Source organism: Mchenga conophoros, linkage group LG10 (assembly GCF_057382185.1).
Source record: "Mchenga conophoros isolate Kocher_MC1m ecotype Shallow Benthic linkage group LG10, M_conophoros_male_GT1.1, whole genome shotgun sequence".
NCBI lineage: Eukaryota > Metazoa > Chordata > Actinopteri > Cichliformes > Cichlidae > Mchenga > Mchenga conophoros.
The window spans coordinates 11,844,807-11,867,929 of record NC_140535.1 but is presented as its reverse complement, the minus strand read 5'-3'; the positions used below and the strand labels follow the sequence as shown (position 1 = coordinate 11,867,929).

The window sequence follows — 23,123 nt, the reverse complement described above, 5'->3', positions numbered from 1 at the left end:
CTGGTGTTCCTTTAATTGGTTGAAGATGAGTTTTTTTTTTCTCCTAAACACTGCTGATGGTGGGGGTAATAATAGTGCTGATGAGAGATTCCTTGGTGAAAAACATTGCTTTTTTAGCTGATACATGGAACTCTGAGGAATTTGCTGCTGCTCAGAGCAGTATAGAGAATGCAGCAGGCATCTGTCAAAAAAGATTACTCCTTGGAAAATGTCTTTTCTCTGTCAGCCTCTGTGTGTTTTCTTCACTGTGAGTGAGTGGGAGAGAATGTCGAGCAGCCAGGCAAAGAAAAAGAAAGAATCACACAATATTAAACCGTCCATTTTTATTTGTTCTTTGCAATGATTTTGCTCAATAAAGTGCTCTATTTGCTAAACTGCATTAAACACATGGGAAGGATTTGTGCAGTCTTAGTATATGCATTACACGCCTGGCCTGAGTCATTTTTGCAGTAGTGATGTTCTACATTTCCTACTTTCCTCACTCAGCTCAGTGATGAGAACAGTCTAAGTGCTCGGGACCTCTCCGTCTTTTATAAGATTACCGGGTCCAAAATTAAATAGAGGCATGTGCAAAGGTTAAAGGGCCGGGGAAGAGTCAGGCAGGGTTGAAGTAATGTCACTGTCGCTCTGCTGCTTTATTGAGAAGAGCACAGACAGAACCTCCATCCCCTCCCTCCAAACAGCACACACACATTCAAACACATGCATTTCCCTTTATTGATTAGTTTGGGGGGAAAAAAAGGTTTAAGGTCAGCAGGCATATGTCTAAATTTCTTTGTCTCTCACACTCCATTTGTCTCTGTCAGGTTCAATCCTCTCCTTCCCTCATCAGGGGCCCGTGCTTCATCCATATATCTGCGACTCCCCTCCCCCGACCCACTCCCTCACACTCTGCGGTTTCTTTGTGTCCATCTCTTTGCCCTTCACTTGACATACATAAATCAATCAGTCAGTCCAATTTCATTCAGAGCAAAGCCTGATGGATTTGCTTCTGAGCTGCCGTCCTGATAAAGTAACAGTATCCAGAGTGTAATTATGTTCTGAATTAGATGATGTGATTATGTGACCATGGATTCGATTTTGCGTCATTTTCACTAATCACGCGCACACAGAGAAAATACAAGCACATGCAAACAGATACATCGCATTGGGAAATGCAAACATATAGCTCAAAAAATGGGGTAAACAGGATTGTTTTTATTTTGGATTTGCTGGAATGCTTCAAGAGGAACAAAAACAACGGCGCATTGACACAAAATTGAATTCAATTCAGTAAAGTTAAATTTGCTCAGCCAATAATGTTTGCATTCTTTTTATTCACAAGCTTAAATCTATGTTTTCAAATGGATGGTAGTTTGCAGTGGTTTATATCATCTATTATACAACATATTCATATATTCACATGTACAAACATTTACCTTTAAATATCCTGAATGTCCAACTTCACATCACTGGAAGGATTTCATTTGCATGTCTTTCATAAACAGAGCATGTGGGAAATTGTTTCCTAATGGAAAAGGTTTTACATAAGATTACAGCATTGTGTTGAGTCACCTTTCATTTCTTTATAGTTTTTTTTCCTTCAGACATTCTTGTAATGTTTTATAGTGGCCTTTAGCAATAGTTCTACAGGTACAGCAGTTAGCACATCTCAGCGTGTTGTGTAATGTGTCCTTAACAAAATCTGAGGACAAAAGTGGGAGAGCCAGGTCTAAATAACTAATCTACAGCAGATCAACAGTATCTGAAAGTCATGCACATAAGAAACAAAATGACAAAGATCAAGCAAAGACCTGGAAGGTGCATGTGGGTGTCTGTCAAGAAGTTTAAGTAGCCAAATTACACAAGAACTGGACTGTACAGGAAGACTGGATGTACAGCAGTGAGTGTGTACAGTCATCTGTAAAACGTGTTGGAGACTGTCTTGGTTTGTGGCTGCAGTTCAACCAGTGGAACTGGGAATCTTAACAAATTGATGGAATTATGAATGTAGGAAAGTGCCATTTTATTTTGATCCACCATGCAATGCCATCTGAAAAGTGTCTGTTTGCAAAGCCTGAACGGCTAATTTTCCAGCATGACAATGAACCCAAACACATACCTTAATAGAAAAACACACTTTGGAACACTATTAGTCATGGACTGACTTCCCCAGAGGTCTGACCTTAATTTTACTGAAGCAGCGTGGGATCATACTGACAGAGAACAGAACAAAAGGCAGCCAACATCCAAAGAAGAGCTTTGAATTCCCCTCAAGAAGCCTGGAAAAGTATTCCTGAAGCCTCGTATCCTGATGCATGCTCAATAATCATCCTGAAGCCTACTTAAAGAAATGACAAGAAAGCTGCCTAAGAGAGTTCAGACTGTGTTGAAGAGTGGTCATATTAAATATTGACTTTCAAGTTCATTAGAATTGTACAAATTCTGTTTTTATCATATATATTACATTTCCATATGTGCTTTTCACATGCTTTAATAAATAGCTGCATATTTTTCCATTTCTTTGCAAAATATAAAGAAATGAGGGGTGGCTCAAAACTTTTGCACAGAACTGTACTTGATTCTGCTCAATAAAGTGTTTTATACTCATAGTGTCTTTACTTTTGGTTCATTTTTATTTTTTAAATTACTTTTTAAAACTTATTCTTGGTTTTTATACTTATCAAATACAACTGAATGAAGAGAAATTAACATTGCAAACAACAAACAAAAATTGGCTTGGGTCTCAGGAGGATAGGGCAAGAGGTGGGGTACATCCTGGAAAGATCAAGATTTATGGGGCTAATACACAGAGACAGACAACCATTCACGCTCACACCTACAGACGGTGCAGAACCTGCAATTAACCTAACATGCAAGTCTTTGAGCAGTGGGAGGAAGTCGGAGCCATGCAGGCTCGGGATAAACATGAAAACTCTACACAGAGAGGCTCCAGCCCACCAGTGGATTTGAAGCCAAGACCTTTTTGCTGTGAGGTGACAGTGCTAACCACTGCACCACTGTGCAATCGGCCACACAGTGTGTTATTCACAATCTAAAAAAAACTCTGTGTTATCTGCAGGAACACACAGAGTTTATTTTTAATATGTGGATTTGTTTCTATTCCACAGTGCAGCTGCAAGACTTACAATTAAGGTTAGATTTATAGTTCAGTCATAATTTGGTGTACAGAAAATTGTTGTCTAGGGTCCAAGAAACTGTGACAAATCTCGAGCTCTGATGATTAAATCTTCTCTTCCATGTTACAGACCTGAACCTGCCATGCACGCTGCTGAAACAAAGCTATTTGTTCATTTAAATGGTGTTTGGATTTCTTAATTAGTATTTCTTTAGTAATGTAAATGTAGAAATATTTAAAATAACACAAAAACTTCACAGTGACACAGATAAATCAAAGAAGCTATGCCTGAGTCTTAACACTTTCCCTCAAAGATAGGGCTGATAACTGATCAATAACTGCCAGACTCGATCAATCAATGTCCCCCAGCCTCGCCCAACTAAACGCTCTTTCGCTGTTTCAGACCGAGCTGCATCAGCTCCAGGGGTGATTTGTCCTCCAGTGCCTCTGTCATTTGTCTTTAGATTTCCCTTCCATCTGATAGCTCCAATCTTTTCAAATGCCCTTTCCACATGCCCTCATACCCCCTGTCAGTGATTTATACTCGTCCCTGGTTGTCAGCAAGGGCACTACAAGTCCATACTCATTTGCACAAAGTCATTAAATCTCATTTTCATATTTTTATTTTGAAGGAATTATGCAGCTTGCCACTCGTGGTGATACAGTCCCACATGTATCCAAAGTTGTTTAATAATGCTGCTTCAGAAAACCACCCAGACACACAAGTGTGTGGATGAGAGTGAACTGCTCCACTTTTTTAATCTCCTTGTTGATGCACTTTCACTAAAATTAATTAGAAGAACTTAAGTTGTAAGTGAGAATTTAAAGAAAAAAGACATTTCAATTCTATGAGGAATAGCGGCTTGAGCCTTATACAGCACATGCCAGTCTCTTTCCTTGACATTTTTTACATTGTGTTTGTTTTGGGGGAGTTTTATTTTTGACTTTTCATTTTCTCATTTTACTCTCAACGCTTCCCTCTGCAGGCAATTCACATGTGCAGTGAACTGTGAAGGAAACAATTTGTATCCTCATTCTCAAATACATCCATGCCCATTTACACACGCAAGCATACATGCATCTGTAAAGACAAAAAGTCATTATTATGCATGAGCAGGCAGCATCATGCCCGCAGGGATGTCATTACCATGCATTTAAAAGCTGCTTGTCAGGGCAGGATTGAGATCCGTCATGGTGGCCAATGTGGAAGATGTGAAGTCGCTTTACTTTTTAAAGCAGAAGCTCTGATTTTTCTTTTCTTTTATTGTTTTTTTTGTTCGCAACTGATGTCCATCTGAAATGATCAAGTATTCTACGCACGTTTGTTATTGCTGTATTTCTTTACTCCCATTTGCATTCATGATATATTACTAAACCAAACTGAAGCTCAAACCGCTGGGATCTACAAGAGTAAATGAGCACAGACAATCATTAATCAGCTATTCAAAAAATGCATGCACAAACATAGGGCGATAATCTATATTGTGCAGCCTGGTTTGATGATGAAAGGTTAATGTCTTTATCTGGCGTTATAGCTGATTTCTAATTGATAGAAAATGCAGGAAATCTATCTATCTATCTATCTATCTATCTATCTATCTATCTATCTATCTATCTATCTATCTATCTATCTATCTATCTATCTATCTATCTATCTATCTATCTATCTATCTATCTATCTATCTATCTATCTATCGATTGATTGAATTATATAATTAGTTTAATTGTACAGTCAGTATTATGAAAATAGAAAGGGAAGACAAATTTATTTCATCAGTCAGACACAAGCCCCTGGAGAGCAGACTAGGAGAAAAGGGGAAAGAGAAACAAAAGGGAGGTGTGTGTGTGTGTGTGTGTGTGTGTGTGTGTGTGTGTGTGTGTGTGTGTGTGTGGTTGGGTGGTTGGGTGGGGGGTATAATGGTGTTATCGTTTCATGAAAAACGCTGCTTTTAATCTACATCTCAGATGCCATACTCCAAGTATTCTGTATCATGAGTAATTTTTGAAGTAGGAAAAAAACATGTCGGCTAGTGCCAACATTTGGCCCAGGGTCTGTAACTTATGTCTGTTTGGCATAAGCGCCAAAGAGGGTTGTGATTAGAAACAGATTTACAAAACAAAGCATGGCTCATGCTAAGGTTTATACTTATCACTTTAGTACATTTAATTACCGATATGACAACATTCAGCTTTTTACAAATCATTCTAACAGGGTAGTCCTGTGCGCTTCGACGCAGCAGATGGCAGTATACGCCAATCGGTTTGTTTACAAAAACACACGAAGAAGAAAGAGAAGCGGAAGAGACGTGGCACATAAACAGAAGGAGGAAGGAAACAGTTTTACTGATGACAACCTCTGGAGCCGCCTTCCATGTGAATTCAGCAAGGAAGCTTAAATGACAGGCGTACCACATCACCTAAAGCGAAAGCGACTCGATTAATGTCTGTCTGATAGGTAACGTCAGTAATTATTGTCTATATTTGAACTTCGTCAACTCAAACAGCTAGCTAGTTTAGCTCGCTAACGCTGCTTTACCCGGTAACTTCCAGTTGAGCTAGCAGCTAGCCGCTGTTAGCTCAGTTAAATGTTAGAATTAAGCTGTGGCCGGGTGTTACAGCTGTCAAGACGTGTTAGTTGATATCTAAAAAGACGTAGATGCTGAGCAGCTGGGTTTCCGAATTACTTATGGGAAGTTCCCACGTCCAAACACTGCGTGCAACTATTACAGATAAAGAAATGAAAAGTACTGACAGTAAATACAATGAGTAGCATCTGTTGCCGTGTTTGAGTGGTATATTGCTCATATATAAATTGTGGCACGTTGACAGAAGAACCCCAACCTTTAAACTGCGTTATAATATCCAAAGAGTGTTAGGTTTGTTTGGGACAGTTCATTTGCTGACTGTGATATGACAGCAGGATGACATCAGCGAAGTAGTTATGAAGACCACCCATGCTTCAACCTTTGTACTTACTATCACCTAGCTAGGGCAAAACACTCAGCAAACGTCACTTATATTTAATAGAATTCTAAATTCAGAAAAGCTGAAGTCAAGTTTACTTCAGCCCCTGCAATACTAACATCGTTTGTAACTCTGTATGGAACTATGTATGAAGTACTGTAACATATCAACATAAGATCTGTTCTTTGGAACTCCTGATCCCAGGAGGAAACAAAGATTCTTTGGGGAATATATTTGGTTCAAACCAAATATATATGTTTCTCTTTGTGACTGAGAGAGCAGACAAAGCTAGCTCTTTATAAATTAAATTTGTATTAAAACCATTACATATTTTTCATGCCAGATGTTGAATAGGTTTATTTTCTTGAGCACAACATAAGTTAAAACCCGACTTATTACTTTTTTTTTTTTATTCAGGAGGATTTCTACACTCAATGTCAGGAATTTTGTCAAACATTTCCTGTCAGGAAAACATCAACAAATAAAGTTCTGTCATTTTTTGTCTCTAAGCTGTATTTAAAGTGCAGCTGACCTCAGGATAACTAGATTAAATGTGAGCCTTTAAAAGTCTCATGTTTTACAGGCATGCTTCATGTTTGTAGCTTCTGCTCATAGTAAAATGGAGTATAGCCTTGAAGTTACAAAATGACAATTGTGATCCTCAGTCTGAGCTCATGCTTTTTTTTTGGAGTCCAACACAAACTACTTGTTTGTCCTCAGCAGATTGCAGGTGGCCATGGGTCTCTGCAAGTGTCCAAAGAGAAAAGTGACCAATTTATTCTGCTTCGAACACCGTGTGAACGTGTGCGAGCATTGCCTTGTCTCCAATCACAACAAGGTTAGTGGGTGAACGCATGGTGTCACGCATATTTGTGCAAAACTTGTAGCATCACAGTAACCTTTTTTGTTTTTAACATTTTCTCCTTCAGTGTATTGTGCAATCATATTTGCAATGGCTTCAGGACAGTGATTACAACCCCAACTGTACTCTGTGCAATAATCCGCTCGCTGCACAGGACACTGTCAGACTAATCTGCTATGGTGAGATTCAAGTTTCTTTTCCTTCTTTTCCAGCAGTTCATTGTAAGCAGAACAGCAAAGATTAATGGAATATTTAAAAAAAAAAAAAAAAAAAATTGTGCTCATAGCTTAAATAAATACGATTCTGATCCTATCTCTGCAAAGTGAAACTTTATTTTTCCCTCACAGATGTGTTTCACTGGGCATGTCTTAATAACCTGGCATCTCGACTGCCCCTCCATACGGCCCCAGCAGGATACCAGTGTCCCACCTGCCAGGGTCCAGTTTTCCCCCCTACCAACATGGCCAGCCCAGTTGCTGATGTGCTGAAGGAACAGTTGTCATCTGTTAACTGGGCTAGAGCTGGTTTGGGGCTGCCACTGGTAAGTCGTTGTTGTGTAATCTCCCTTTCGTCGTTGTATCCTGAAAACCAATAAAGTAAAAAAGCATACACAGCCATTCTTAGCATTTTCTGGTTGTATTTAAATATCAAGTTTACACGTGTGATGCTCTGAGATAATGAAGCGAGTGATGTTTGACTATCTCAGATTGAGGAGCCTGTCCAGGTCCTTGATGAGACTGCATCTAATGATGTCACAGATTATGCAGACTGGTCAACATTTGATTGTAAGCCTTACTCCGTTTCCTTCTCCGTTCTATTTGAAGTGTTTTCATTTGTAATAAAAGTAGCAAACATCAGATCAGATCAGCTGTCTCTCTTTTTTTTTTGTGTGTGTTTCTACAGCACAAGAACAAAGCAACATGTACCCCAGCCATTCTTACACCAGCAGCGCACCATCTAATTACATCTCACCTCCACAACAGGGAGACATTGGAGGTCCTCATAAGAATGGGGATCCAAACATGCAGGAGCACTCTATGATCAACTTTACTACTGGCACCGCCGGTGACACTATCACAATACACACAGGTACAGTGCTCAGAAAGCCCTCCCAATCTGCTCCCACTCTCTGCTTAGACCTTCCACCCTTTTTTGCCAAACAAAGCTAAACTTTTCATAAGCATTCTCATAAATGCCAAAATGCATTCAGGGTATGAAACATAAGTCCTTTTACCACCATCTGACTTCCATACCCAACCTCTTCAACCCCAAGTTTCCCCAAGTGCTGTCCTAAAATGTCTTTGTACAGACAATGATTAAGATTCTAGTGGTGACAGTCCACGATGCTGTGGAGCAGTGCGTCAACCTTGATGCCTAAATTGGGCCAAGAAATTGAAATTTACAAAATTGGGCCAAGATGCCTGTCCGTTATTTCTCCCCCATTCGTCTCTGTGCTGCGTCCTCAGGGACAGCCATGATAGCAGCTGGAGGACGTGTCATAAATTTCTCCTGTCAAAACTCTATCCATCCATTTTCTTCCAGCTGTCCAATTCAGGGTTGCATGGGGGGAGCTGAAGCCTGTGTCGGTTGTCAGGGTGAAATGAGCAGGTACACCTTGAACAGGTCACTAGTCCATGGCAGCGCTAAAGTAGAGAGACAGCCAACTATTCACACTCGCATTCCCACCTACAGCCGGTTTAGAATCACCAGTGTACCTGGAGAGAACCTGCACATTCCACATAAAAAGATCTTAGCTGGCTAATCGGTTTGAGCCCAGAACCTTATTGAACTCAGTAGCTCAAAATATAATATGAAAGCAGTTTTCCTTTCTTGATGAGACGTGATCCTTTTCTTTCCTCCAGCGTCATCACCGAGAAAGGTCTATGACACACGGGACGGTGGTCACAGCTCTGTGACACAGATCGACTTTGATGACGACAAGTATCGGCGGCGACCAGCGTTAAGTTGGTTTGCTCAAATACTCAAGTTAGTATTATATGACAGCATTTTGGGACAGAGACTTCTTTATTTGCTGTGACAGAAAATAATATGGGAATGTTCTTGTGATCTTTCCAGGAACCGCACTGGTGGAAAGCGGAGCTCTCTTTCCTGGAAACAGCGCGTCTTCATGCTTCTGCTGGTCGGAGTTCTGGGATTCTTTACGTTGATAATCATCATGGCTAAACTTGGACGCGCGTCGGCTGGCTCAGACCCAAATTTAGATCCTCTTCTTAACCCCAACATCCGTGTGGGGAAAAACTAATGACATGCAGTGACCCCTTCTTTTTCTCATGCGTTACACAACGTATGCCTGTGTAGAAAAAGAGCTGAAACTGGACTACTATTATAGGGTTAGCTCACCAGAGGGTGCTGTTTACCCACTGGGAAGAGGCTGTACTTTATAGTGGAGGCAATCCCTGATTTCTCTCTGTTACACAGGGCCATGGACCTGGGGACGTGACCAAGGCTTGGTGTGTTTTGGCAAAGGATTTGGTAACTGTTGCTTTGATAAAGAGGGGCAGTATTTGTATAATATTTGTCACTGATCTCTATAATTTGATTTTCTCTTTTTTGTTTTTCTTTTTCCTCAAGTTTACTAGAAACTAAACACTGTTGATGTTGAAAGAACATCTTAAGCTGGCAGAAATGCCAGAATGTAACAAAAAAAAGCCACCTTTACCCAGATGTAAACAGATTCCAGTTACAGGTTTGTTTTTGAGGGTTGTGAATCTCTCATTGAGAAAATGTTGCCCTCATAACTGGAGTTGTACCCCACACATAATACACAACTATTTACAAGTGTCTGCATTACTCCTGAAAACTGAATGCTTTGCTTTTAGATTTTCCATACATACCTTGTGTACATTTTTTCCTGATGTTTTTTTGACTGGCCATTAAATAGAAATGCTCCAGAAAGGCAGTATTTTTTATTTTATTTTATGGTGATGTATTCTTCTGCTGTGCGCAACAAAAATCATGCGTGAGCTATGTTTGAAATGCCACTTGTATAGCTTCAGCGGGGATGTTATATTGCACTTTATAGTGTCGTATATCAAACGTATTTATTATCTTATTGCCCAGTTTTAATGAACCTCCTGCTGACTGCTGGCGATGCAGACCAGTGATTTTAAGAGTAAATAAGATCCCACATAAATGACAACATTTCTGGATGATTTCTCCAGCCTTCAAAGAGCAGGAAGAAAGGAAAAAACAACTGCAGGCAGACAGCCTGCAGGAGTGCGTCTTCTCTTCTACAGTATCTCACTGTGACAAAACACTACATATAGAGTACATCTGTTCTAATAAATGGTGACTTTGAAAGGTTTTGGAGTTTGTATCTTATTTCAGTAGGTTTTCATGTTTTTCAATCAGGATATATTTAAAATCATACTTTTTTTTCTTCTTTTTTTTTTAAATTCTTCCACAGGGAGTATGCATGGGCTTTAGAATTATGTTTTGAAGGAGCTGCATGCTTGGACTTGATACATTAGGAAAAAAATACAGGCAGGCCTACATGGTGTAGACAAAGCCTGATGAATACACAGTGCTAAACCATGTGACTGCAAGCAACTCTAACTCAACTCCCCCTGCTGGTTTAACTTTGCTCTTAAAGATCAGAGTCTGGCCTCTGAACAGACTTCCAGTTCCCCTGTTTTAAAATGTATTATTATTAATTAAATACTTCATGCAGGGTTTTCCTGAATAGTTGTGTACATATGACAGTAGTCAGTGCTCAAAAGCATAATAGTTACAATTTGGGGCTTAAAGATCCAGAATCATATTAACTAAACCTTTTAGTCTCATCTCGTCACGCACTCACTGGCCACTTTGTTAGGAACACATTGCTAATACTACGTTCCTCTGGTTTTGTGATATTTGGCTCATATTTACTTCATAGATCAGCAACAATGCAGCCATTAGGACATGGGGACACTGTGGTCATAAAGGACACTGACATGTCAGCAACAATACTCATGCAGGCTGTGACCTTTAAACAATCCATCACCCTGAACTGTTGATACAAGGCAGGATGGATCCATGCTTTCATTTTTCAAAATTCTCACCCTACCATGTAAATGTTGCAGAAGACATTAGAATAGGCAATGTTTTTATTATTGCTGTTATTATGTTTTTCCACTCTTCTATTATCCAATTTTGGTGAACTTGTGCAAATTGTAGCTTCAGTTTCTTCTTCTTGTTAGCGGAAAGAAGTGTCACCTGATGTGGTCTTCTGTAGCCCATCTGCTACAAGGTTCAATGTGCTCTCCATTCAGAGATGCTGTTCTGCATACTTTGTAATGCATGGTTATCTGAGTTACTGTTGCCTTCCTATCAACTTAAAGCAGTCTGGGCATTTTGTTCTGGCAACAACATTGTCTCAACATTGCAACAACACTGAGAGCTGCCACTCACTGGATATTCTCCCTTTTTTTCAGAACATCCTCTGTAAACCCCGGAGACGGCTGGGTGGGGAAATGCCAATGTGGAAATGAATAACAATGAAATATTCATGTGAAAATGGCAATAGGATGCAGGAGCTTCAATTAACAGACCACAACTGGCCATTTATTAGAAACATACAAACATACAAAGAAATTATATGACCGCAAAAGTCATTGAATTCCTTGTATGGCAACAACTCCCGTGACTGGAGGCAACCACCAGCTGCAGTCCTAGAAGCAAACAAGGAATTAAAAATCTACACTAAATACAGCCACTAGAATTACTAAACAAGTCAGTTCTGTGAATGGCGTCTAAAACAATCCTTAAATAAAAGGCAGCCAGTGCTCTGCTCATTTTCTGCCTACAATTAAAAGTAATGTATGAATTAATAAATACAAAACACACCAATACAGAAACAGTAAAGCTTTACAATTATTAAAACTACTCATAAAATATCTGTCATTTCATTTTATCTGGCAAAAGTATTAGTCAGATCTGGAAGTCAGGCAGGAAGCAGGCCCTACAGCTGGCAGCAATCACCTGTGTGACTCACTTGTGATTGGCCCTTCCCTTGCTTGGTGTTCCTAAGCTACACTCAGACCAGCACACCTGGCACCAGGAACTGTACCACATTTAAAGTCTCTTTATTACTTCTGTTTGTTTATTATTAAAATGATCTGAGATTCAGGAAGTGACCTTAAGGCATGCTTTGGATTGTTCATGTGATGTACCAAGTGAACCTGCATCACATGATAGGGCAAGATACCCATTCAACAGTCATATTTTCCCTGCATAAAAAGTTTACTTAAAAGCTATAATAATTAAATGTATTTGAAAAAGGACAGTCACAGTCTTTTAGCGTGGAGAGTACAGCATTCATTTCTGCCTGCAGTGACTTATTGCGTGATGTAACTTTGCCACATCCTGATTTATTGAGTCCTGTGCAGATATTAGTGTTATAAATATCCACCAATGCGCATGAGCATTATCTGACTCTCCCAGCTTTCCATTGTGCATGCTATTGATTTTCTGTGGTTCTGAGCCACGGTTACATTGATGAGGGGAGACCTGCCAGCAGTTATCAACATGCACATGTTGCAAAAATTACAAAGCGGATCACAGCTCTGTGGTATACACCAGAATATTTTGATTGTATTCTCCAACATGTTACTCGATACATGAAAAATTTCTTTGGTGGTTTAACATAACCGCTTGACTGCTTTGTGAAGTCTAATGGTTTTTGTCACTCTATCGGAGTTCAATGTATTTCTCAGTAACTCTGAGTTATTAGATTGTCCATTGCACTGACATAATAGGGACATCCTGATCAATACGTCCACACTTTCATGTTAACACGCTGCACACTTTTCCTGCACTTCACTGCACTCCTGATGCCAATCGTAGGCAGTAAAAATGTCTTTGTAATGAACTCTCACATCTGGAGTGAGTTTTATAGGCTAGCTTGGCCTTTTTAACAGAAGAATTTTCATTTCCCCATCTCTAACACATTAACAGACAAAAAAGAGCATTTTGTGAAATGTATGATACAAGAAGATAACATCTGATACCCACCCACCACCATGCCTTGCAGTCATACAGACTCGCTTCAAAAACAGTTTACCTCACATTTTGTTCCCTTTGCTGTTCCTATTTTTGATGAGCCCAGCTGTACGTGCCCCTGTGCACACTGAGCAATGAATGCTGGAAGCCATTGTGTGTTTTTGGCTGGCATAGCAGCTCACATCAGTGACATTAAGGCTTCATTCTATCGCTGTGTCTTCAGGCCATTTCCAAAATAAAGATAGATTCTTGTGATTTTTGAGACTTCTTTGGTGATATATTGAGACAGGAAGACAAAGTTCAAATAATGCAGCGCTGCTTCGATGTCTTGCAGCTTCAGCAGAACAAAACTTGTACAAAAATCCAGAAATATTAAAAAAAAAATGAAAGTGAATGAAAACTGCAGTGAAAATTTATGTTTCAGGCTTTTTTTTTTATGTACACTGCAGAAATGTGTACATGTGGCTTGTATTGATTTTGGAGTTATACTGTACATGCACAGACCAATACATTCCTCATTCAGCTGGTTATTTTTAAATTCAAAAGGTGTCATACAGAGTATTCAATAGAGTTTAATAGAGTTCAAAGTAGCTGCTCGTGGCAGCTTTCCTTTCTGTCATTGGACGGTGCAGGAGTATAAATTGAAATGGGAGTGTGTGTGCTTCACATGTGCCTCCCAGTTCAATTAGAAGGCTCATCACACAAGGGAAGCTTCTGTGAACGTCAGGGCCCGTGGAAGACTGTGAGTACAGCTCTTGTCTCTATGGCAGCTTAGTTAGTCACAAAAAAGCAGCTGAAACAGTTTTTCATCCTCTCGAAACCTGTTGGTTTTTATTACATGTGAGAAATGACACTGATGTCAATGCTGTAATTTTAAGTTTAAATTAAGTTTAAGTAAGTTTATGTTATTTGTTTTCATTCTGGATCTAGATTGCAGTAATCTAGAATAGATCTATGAATTTGTAATCACTGAATGTATATTATAACAGGCATTCTCAGATTTTATAGATGCAAATATGAAGTATTGCTGTGTTCCTGTTATTATGCACACTTTGAATATGATAGAAAAATAAGCAAGACTGAAAGCACAAACCTCCACTAAGGCAGCTCACTCTCTTGGGGTCAACTTCAAAGACAGGCAGATGTGAAATGTAAACGTGAGGTCGGAGGTCAAATGTGACATGACATTTGGATACAAACTGTAATGTAAGAATCCCCATCATATACCAGTTTCATTTCCTTTATTCTGCCAACGCAAACAAAGGCAACAGAATTTTAAGCATAGTCTAAGAGAAAGTTTTATCAAAGTTTTACCTTATTTGGCCTTGAAGAAGTCAGAGGTCCAAAGTAATGTGATATTTAGAATCCTCATATATCATTCACTACATACCAATACCTTATCAGTACAAACAATGACAATAAGAAATATAGTTTAAATAGATCATTATTATCACATTGAAGCAAAGGTTAGAGGTTAAATGTGACATAATATTTTAAATCTTTCTATGGTACAATAAACACCACAATTTTGTTTCTAAGTTATAAGGTTTTTAGTCAATTCTTGACTAATAAATCATTACATTGACCTTGAAGAATTGGTGGATGTAAGCCAAATTTTAATGGACTGCTGACATATCCTACTCTACACCCCTACAATGTTTTATCACAATTCATTGAAAAACCTTTCACATTTATATTAGCAGAGGTAATAATGTGATCAAAGCAGAGGGATTTATATTGTAAAGTTGTAAATAAAGCAAATATTTTCCCAGGAACAGAGTTTGTGCAAGTTTCTGAGGACTCCTGATTGCATTGCCAGCTGATGGAAAAAAATTCAGACCTGTACATCCTCATCAGAACACCAGGGAGATCATAAGTCACAAGGCAGAAATGTGTGATCATCAAGAAAAAGAGCACAAGCACAGAAGACCAGCCGGCTCCAAAGGTCCACATGTGAAGCACCACCATCAAAATCAAGGCCATCAGCGTCACAATAATAAACAAAGGTCAGATGGCAACGATAGTCATGAGTAAGTCCATCCTTTTTCTAACTGTATGTTAACAGTAATTATTTAAGCATTTCATATAGATTTTGTTTTTATTTTTACAAAATTAATCACACATTAATTAGACCTCACATTAATCATGTGAGGTCTTTTCCATTATCAGTGATGAGAAGTAACCTTTTCACCAATCACGTCATATGCTATCAGAATAGAATTTTTGTTTCTTCTTAAAATTGTCTTGGGGGAATGAATCTCTGGGGTTGGTTGGTAGTTAGGCTAACCAAGTATCAGAATTAATTTACTGTAGACACTGTGCCCTTTAACACCCATGTTTTCTTTTTGAAATAGCACTCATTCTACAGCAGAGGAGAGCATTTTGAGTGATCATCATACCAACCGTCAACATCAGTCCGAATCTCACCATTACCACCACAAGCAAAACCATCGTCATGTTTCTCTTTCACAAACTTCCTCAAGTTCCTCAAGCCATTCTTCTTCATCCTCTTCATCCTCTTCATCTTCATCGACATCCTCATCTTCCTCTTTGTCCTCCTCTTCTTCTTCCTCCTCCCCTTCCTCTTTCTCTTCCTCTTCTACAACATCTTCCTCTTCTTCTAGTCTGTCTTCTGAGAACAGCAGCAGAAGTGACACTTCAGATAGCAATCCTTTCAGGAAGCCACAGCATTCACAATCCTGGACCGATATCTCTGGAAAACACCAGTACTTTGATGAAGGAGATGATATGGCTCCTTTGATAAATAAACCAGCTAATCTAAATGAGCTGCCCAGCAAACAGAAACAAGAGAAAAGCAAGTCCTCTCGTTGTGGCCCCAAAAAGGGAACCTCAAAAAGCCCTAAGAAAATTGCAAGAAGCTTTGAAAATGATGGAAGTTTCCGCAAGGCCAAATCAATGGAGGCTCTCACCACACCCAAAGACAAAGGACATGGAAATGAGGATGAAAATGAATCGGAGAAGAGGAAAAATGAAGCCAGGAAGAATTTAATGAAAGAAAAAATGAAGTTCTCTGCTTTTCTTAATGAGATTACTCGGCAGGTGCTCAGCCCAATGAGGCTAACCACTCTTGGCGTGACAGATGCGCAACGACCCTGCAGTCCAGGGCAGGCCTCTCTTAGATCCAGGAAGGCGGACAGCAGGACTGACAAACCTAGAAAGCAAAGAAGCCGGCCCACCAGTGCGGACTCAATTAGCTCCAGCAAATATTCACACTCTTCGCAGTTGTCTCAGTCTAAATCTTTCCACGGTGAAAGTCGCTATTTTGAAGAGTCACCCCATCACATGCATCATAGGCCAAAAAGCTGCACAGAATTCAGCTGTTTTAGAAGACGTCACTCATGGTCTCAATCTCCTGAGCGTCACTCCCATTCTTTTAAGCACTACCATAACCACCACAAAGGAGACCATGAGACTTCTAGTCACCATCACCATCATCATTACCATGGAAATAGCCCAAGTCCTCACCATCATCACAGAAAGGACCACAGTCCTGTTTATCCCCATGGAGATTCACATAGCCATACCTACCACAACAAAGATCACCACTCTGCATCACATCACCATTACCGTGGGCAACATCGACATAGAGAACCCTATAGCCCATCCCATCATCATAGTAATGCACACCATCACCACCATGGCAAGCAATACGGTCATGTTCATCACCATCACCATCATCATGTAGACCACAATAGCCAAGGCCATCACCAAGGAGACCATGATAGTCCAGACCATCACCATCATCACAAAGACCACCATAGTCCAGACCATCACCATCATCACAGAGACCACCATAGTCCAGACCACCCACATCATCACAGAGACCACCATAGTCCAGACCATCACCATCATCACCAAGAAGACCATAGTCCAGACCATCACCATCACCATGGAGACAACCATAGTCCAGACCATCACCATTATCACAAAGACAACCATAGTCCAGACCATCACCATCATCACAGAGACCACCATAGTCCAGACCATCCACATCATCACAGAGACCACCATAGTCCAGACCATCACCATCATCACCAAGAAGACCATAGCCAAGGTCACCACCATCACCATGGAGACAACCATAGTCCAGACCATCACCATCATCACAAAGACCACCATAGTCCAGACCATCACCATCATCATGGGGACCATCACAAGCCAGACCATCACCATCATCACGGAGATCACCATAGCCAAGACCATCACCATCACCATGGGGGCCACCACAGACCAAACCATCACCATCACCATGGGGACCACAATAGCCCAGAACACCAACTTCATCATGGGGACCACCACAGCCCAGTGCATCAGCATCATGGAGACCACCGCAATCTGGGGCATCCCCATCATCATCATGGAGACCGCCACAGTCAAGATCATCATCGCCATCATCATAGAGACCACCACTTTTCAGACCATCATCGTCATCATGGAGACCATCACAGTCCAGAGCATCACTATCGTCACCGTGACCATCATATTTTGAACATTCACCATCAACATGACCACCACAGTCTAGATCATCATCATGATGATGTTGATAGTTCAGGCCATCATCACCATGAAGATCAACATAGGGAATCTCATCAACATCAGCATCATGGAGACCAGCACAATCCAGGCCATTGCGTACAACATGGAGACCACTACAGATCAGGTCATCACCACCATGAATCGCATCCCAACCAGCACCACTCAAGAAACAATGATTTTGACCACGATGACCACCACACTCATTTGAAGGGGCATTCTGCTGGCAGTCCACTGGCACACAGGAAGACGGAGCCTCTTTCCATTAAACCAGAGTCTTCCATGACAACAACAAGCAACCCCAGCAGCCACGAAGAGGAACGAACAAGTTTCATTGGCCCATCATTACAACAAGTATGGCATTATTATACTCACTGAAAATGTTTTCTATTATGATGTGCATACACACAAGTAACTACCAGGATCACATGGCTGCCTGTGTTTTATGTTTTTTATTATCTGGTTATGTAATGATGTTCATCTAATTTCCGTTCATATTGATTTGGGCAACAGCTTACACGTCATGGCAGACAATAGATCTGCAAATGACGTTCACGTGTTAAAGAACAATAGATTAGTTACAGAACAATAGATTAGCTACTAAATACAAAATAATAGCAATCAATTTGACATCCTAGACGAATATTATGTGTTCATCTTTCATTTCATTTCATTTTTCACTTTAGGCCTAACAGAGTACCCGTTGAATGCTTTTTAAAAAAAAAATAATTCATGTATTTATTACTTCAACGCAGGAGAAGAAAGAGGAGCTGGGTAGAATCATGTAAGTGCAATGTTATTCATTTGGGTGTTTGGGTATTTGGATGTGTAACATAGAAAATATGGAACTGTTCATTTAAAAAGAAAAACAACGATTTAAAAATAAATGGATCAAAGCTTGACAACTCTTGCTTTTGTCTGTCTGTATTTTAGGATAATACAGGAACAAAATGAAGGTCTGCACCACAGTTTGCTGAAGACAGCTGTGAGGATGGAGTGTTTGGGAGAGGAATTCATGAGTAGCCAAAAGCTGTTGGAGGCGGAACTTCAGAGGACACGCACAGAGCTCAGCAACCTCACAGAGAGGTTTAAGAGGTGAAGAATGCCTTTTCCAGAGACTAACTGCAAATAGTGATAACTGTTATAATGTTTGCTGAGTAAGTCTGTCTCTGCCTTATTTCAGACTACATGATAACTGCTCGTCCACACAGCAGACTAATAATGTTCTGGAGCAAAAGCTTCACTCAGTGGTGAGAAAGCAAGCATGGCTGTACATCTGATGTAAGACATCCATTACTATAAACATATATGTGAGCTATTACATCTTGTTCCCCCATTTTCCTTCTGTTTCAGACTCAAAATATGGAAGAAGAACGACAAAGATTGAACTGTCGTATTTCAGAGCTGACACAGCAGCTTGGTAATGTGAAATTTGGCAACTCTGGCGAAGTGTTCAGTGTAAGCTCTTTGGCATTCTTTCATTTCTAGGTCTGGAAAATATTAGTAACATTTAATTCTGGCATTCCTTGCAAATATCAAAGTAGCGGCTGCTAAGGTTGCAGAAAAAAAAATCTGATTGTTTAGATCAGTGTGGAAAATATCTCTAGGTGCTGCAAGTGAGCTGCAGTAATAAAATAAATTCATTTTGAAATTACTTTCTAGTCACATACAGTTAGATATTTATATAAATGTATTTCATTATATAAAAAATAACTTTAAACTGGTAACAAGGGGGTGGGGGTTAGTTTGTGATATTAATAATTACTCTCACCTAAATGTACCACTCTGGTATTGAAGTTTGTGTCCCAGAGGCAAGTGGGTCACACACTGGCCTAAACACTTGTGTCTGAGTAGGATTAGCAATTTATAACCAACAGCCTGTGTAGTTTATGTTTTTTGAATACAGTTTTCAAATGCATCACTCTTTCTTGTATTTTGATTAGAGTGAGATTTATGATTCGGTAGCCCTGGAATTCTTGGTTTTTAAGCAGGCCCGCAGCACTCTTGATATCAGGAATGGCTTATTGCTCAGGTGGCAGAGCGTCTCAGCCACTAACCAGAAGGTTGGTGGTTCAATTCCAGGCTGCTCCATTCTGCATGCCAAATATCCTTGGGCAAGATACTAACCCCATGTTGCTCTCCGATATATCCATCCGAGTGTTAGATACTTAGCGCTTAAGCTTAGAAGTGCTTGGGTGAATGGGTGTGATTGGGTGAATGGATTAGCTGTATAAAGAGCTTTGAGTGCTCGGAGAGAGTAGAAAAGCGCTAGATATAAGAATCAGTCCATTTACCGTTTATGGAAAAATACCTGAATTCAATACCCCAATAATAATTTGATATTCTAGTTGTAAGTTTGTTAAATAGATGACAAACCACATGATTTATGGTGTTTCTAGCTTGTGATTGACAAAATGCATATGTATGTGGAGTGTCGTTGGTTTCTCAGTCGGATCCATTCATCCCTTGTGATTTCTGATGTCTGTGAAGATGATATTGACCAAAATGTCAAATTTGAGGTTTCAGAGTCCACATGACATGCAGGCTATATTAGTCTTTTCATACAGTATGAAGTATAAATATGTTTTTCCTATGTCTTAAATAGTTTAGAGGACAGCGTAGTACTCGGCATTAGTATAATTTTGTTCATACAAAACCTTTGTTTTTCTTTCAATCATATTTCATATTTATTATTTCCAAATTCCATTGAACTGATCAGTTTCTCTTCTCATTTCAGGTGACTTCTGCAATACACAAAAACAACCATCATTTTCAGTCAGATGATACCATTAATCAGGTGGTTCTCCCAATCGCTCCCCCTCCAGTTCAGTTTATGGACAACGATAATTATGGAAAGGTTAAAGCTGCTGGGCAGGAGCAACCTCTAGGGTCAGTCCCAGAGGAGGAGGAATCTGACTGGTCTGAAGTGGGAGAAGAGACCCCACGGCTTATACTGACAGGATCAAACAGGGGTCAGACCTGGAGACACCGGGAAGCAGACCTGGACAGAGACAGCGAGTCAGGAAGTGAGGAAATTCCCAGACCACACTCTCCACGCCCACTGCAAATACCTCATCTTCAGTTCACCTCCCACAGTGACAATTTACCTGCACCACAAACTAGTTCTCGCCCTTCTGGCATGAAGAATCTTTCTGATGACATTACAGGTGAGGGAAGTTACAGGTCCTCTAGTCCAAATCATGGATCTGCCATTCTTATCCGGTCAGCAAGCCTGGAGGAAATTCCTCTGGCATGCCATCACATGCAAAAAGAGCTGAGAGGCACAGAGGCCATGATGGACCTCCGCCATCGAGGGAATGAAGCTACTGAGGATTTAGATAATGAGATCATTCATCATTGGAACACAAGCAACCACAGGGTTATTGGGAGGCCAATAGATAGCAGTATGTCAAAGGCAGAAAGCAGCTTGGCCAGCCTGCAGTCAGCCGAGCGGATGCTAAACCACTTCATATGTGATTCTTACACTACAGAGGGAAGAGAGCAGGACAGGGCTGAAGTACATGGCTGGATAGGAGGGATTCCAGATGAGGTGCTGAAAGGAGAGCGAACAAAGCTGTGACAGTAACATGACTGCACTAAAATCCTAATTTAATGTAGCTGTAGTAGCAAGTTTAATGAATAAGCTCGTTTTAGTGGTTTATGGATTCAGCCACATTAATTTGATGTTTGATGTAATTTAATTTCTGAATTTGAAAAGTAGATTTTATGGATTTACTTTGATAAACTTTCCTACTGTCCAATTGGTGTATTCAATAAAAGCGATGAGTTTCTAGTTTTAAATTATTATAGCTGGCATTTGCTGAAAGTGATTGTTGGTTGATGAATACTATATTATACTATACTATATACTATATATTTTCCACTACTTGGAAAATCCTGTACAGCTTAGATAAACTGATTAATTCATTGTAAAATGTAAATGTGTATTTTTGTTGCATAGATACAAATAGAATGGTCAGCCAAAACCACTGACAGGTGGGCCTCCAAGGCTCCACCACAGAGCCCACATGAGCCAAAGGTTCCACTGCTGAAACAACAAAATAGCCACAGTTCATACTCTGACAGGTCAAATGTGGTTTTGTGGCTAAAGGAGGACATACACAATGTTAGGCAGGTGGTTTTAATGTTGTGGCTGATTACTGCAGTTCCTTTTCTTTTTTCATCATTGCAGAATTTTAAAAAGTCATCATATAAGTTATACTTATTTACATAGCTAGCTACTGTTAGATACTCTTGAATGCTATAAACAACATCAAGCACAATTTAAAACAGTTAAAAAGATTATATTGAACCTGATTTCCTTTCAGTTTATAGTACAATTTAATTATGATAGGCTTGCCTTACATGCTACTGATAATATATATATATACTTATAAATACGGTATTGCTATAGCTTTTAAAATGTGAAAATTATGTTATGTTTGCTGTTTTCCTCATATTACAATATCCTGCCAAAATAAAAGCTTGCAAATGAACAGATTTTACAGTTGTGTCTCTGTCCATGTCACATCTAACTGAAATGAAAAAAACAAACCCAAAACAAAACAGTGAGACACAGTTTCAGCTGTGAATAGAATAGAATAGAATAGAATTCAACTTTAGTGTCATTGTACATGTCACAAGTACAAGGCAACGGAATGCAGTTTGCATCCATCCAGAAAGTGCTTTAGCAATAATATAGATATATTACAGAATATAGATCTATTATAGGTATGTTACAATGTACACGGTATGAAGGTATATTATGAATATACTATAACTATAAGCATGTACAGGCTATAGCTGTAGTAATAATAATAATGGATTGGATTTATATAGCGCTTTTCATGGACCAGTACGGTAGTTATTGGTAGAGCAGAGCAAAGCAAAAAAAAAAAAAAAAAAGAAGTAAATGGACTGGTTCTTATATAGCACTTTTCCACTCTTCTGAGCACTCAAAGCGCTTTACACAACTTGTGCATTCACCCAGTCACACAAGCACAACTGACATTCACACACATTCATACTCCAATGAATGCATCGGAGAGCAATTTCAGGTTAGTATCTTGCCCAAGGATATTTGGCATGCAGACTAGGGGAAGCCGGGAATCGAACCACCAACCTTCCGATCAGTAGATGACCTGCTCTACCACCTGAGCTACAGCCACCCACAGTAAAAATTCAATACTATCATGATAGCGTGGATACTTTGTTTCTATTATCTAAGTGATGTAATCCACTGAATTGAGTTAAATAAATTATTTTTTGGAAACGAAAAAAATCTATAGATACACCTTAAACATGAAAAACGTCTGAAACTTATAGCATTGCTGTCACATCTATTTTATTTATGGCCTATATCACATTTTAAAGAAAAGCACTTTACATTCCAGGTCTCCAAAAATTCCAGTTTCAAAATACAAGAAAAGCTGAAAGGTGTGTTTTGTTGCACTGACTAATAATTGTGGAAAGCAAAAATGTCAATACTTACCCTGTATTTACTTAATCCTGGATTGATACCAAAATTAGTACAACAGTAGTGATACACTTTCAGATGCCTTTTGTGAACTGTAATAAATCATCATCTCACTGTATACATGTTCTGATTAAGAAGGTGGAGAC

At 39.6% G+C, this 23,123-nt stretch overlaps 2 protein-coding genes across 5 annotated transcripts; both read left to right on the top strand.

Annotated features, from left to right (window-relative positions):
- The first annotated feature begins 5,402 nt into the window (after positions 1-5,402).
- Positions 5,403-10,268, top strand: zfpl1 (zinc finger protein-like 1). Of its 2 annotated transcripts, none has more exons than XM_085288579.1 (8): positions 5,403-5,573; positions 6,803-6,920; positions 7,012-7,123; positions 7,292-7,485; positions 7,651-7,729; positions 7,848-8,033; positions 8,807-8,930; positions 9,021-10,268. In XM_085288579.1, exons 2-8 carry the CDS (start codon positions 6,819-6,821, stop codon positions 9,205-9,207), a joined length of 984 nt encoding a protein of 327 aa, XP_085144705.1. In that variant the 5' UTR covers positions 5,403-5,573; positions 6,803-6,818; the 3' UTR covers positions 9,208-10,268. The 2 variants fall into 2 exon arrangements, with proteins under 2 accessions (XP_085144705.1, XP_085144704.1); XM_085288578.1 differs by having other exon boundaries at positions 5,404-5,573; positions 6,806-6,920.
- Positions 10,269-13,621: 3,353 nt separating this feature from the next.
- Positions 13,622-21,984, top strand: LOC146565430 (uncharacterized). 3 transcript variants are annotated; one of them, XM_085288577.1, is made up of 8 exons: positions 13,622-13,689; positions 14,720-14,953; positions 15,302-17,855; positions 18,257-18,285; positions 18,435-18,596; positions 18,685-18,751; positions 18,855-18,959; positions 20,239-21,984. In XM_085288577.1, the coding sequence occupies exons 2-8, from the start codon at positions 14,838-14,840 to the stop codon at positions 21,079-21,081; spliced, it is 3,876 nt and encodes a 1,291-aa protein (XP_085144703.1). In that variant the 5' UTR covers positions 13,622-13,689; positions 14,720-14,837; the 3' UTR covers positions 21,082-21,984. The 3 variants fall into 3 exon arrangements, with proteins under 3 accessions (XP_085144703.1, XP_085144701.1, XP_085144702.1); XM_085288575.1 differs by having other exon boundaries at positions 14,720-14,977; XM_085288576.1 differs by having other exon boundaries at positions 13,623-13,689; positions 14,726-14,977.
- The last annotated feature ends 1,139 nt before the right edge of the window (positions 21,985-23,123 follow it).

Excerpts from the sequence above, each read along its gene's own strand:
- LOC146565430 (XM_085288575.1), top strand. The coding sequence starts at position 14,838 with ATGTGTGATCATCAAGAAAAAGAGCACAAGCACAGAAGACCAGCCGGC. Across the intron at positions 17,856-18,256 it reads TTGGCCCATCATTACAACAA|GAGAAGAAAGAGGAGCTGGG; the intron begins GTATGGCATTAT and ends ACTTCAACGCAG. Across the intron at positions 18,286-18,434 it reads GAGGAGCTGGGTAGAATCAT|GATAATACAGGAACAAAATG; the intron begins GTAAGTGCAATG and ends TCTGTATTTTAG.
- zfpl1 (XM_085288579.1), top strand. The coding sequence starts at position 6,819 with ATGGGTCTCTGCAAGTGTCCAAAGAGAAAAGTGACCAATTTATTCTGC. Across the intron at positions 7,486-7,650 it reads CTGGTTTGGGGCTGCCACTG|ATTGAGGAGCCTGTCCAGGT; the intron begins GTAAGTCGTTGT and ends TGACTATCTCAG. Across the intron at positions 8,034-8,806 it reads CACTATCACAATACACACAG|CGTCATCACCGAGAAAGGTC; the intron begins GTACAGTGCTCA and ends TCTTTCCTCCAG.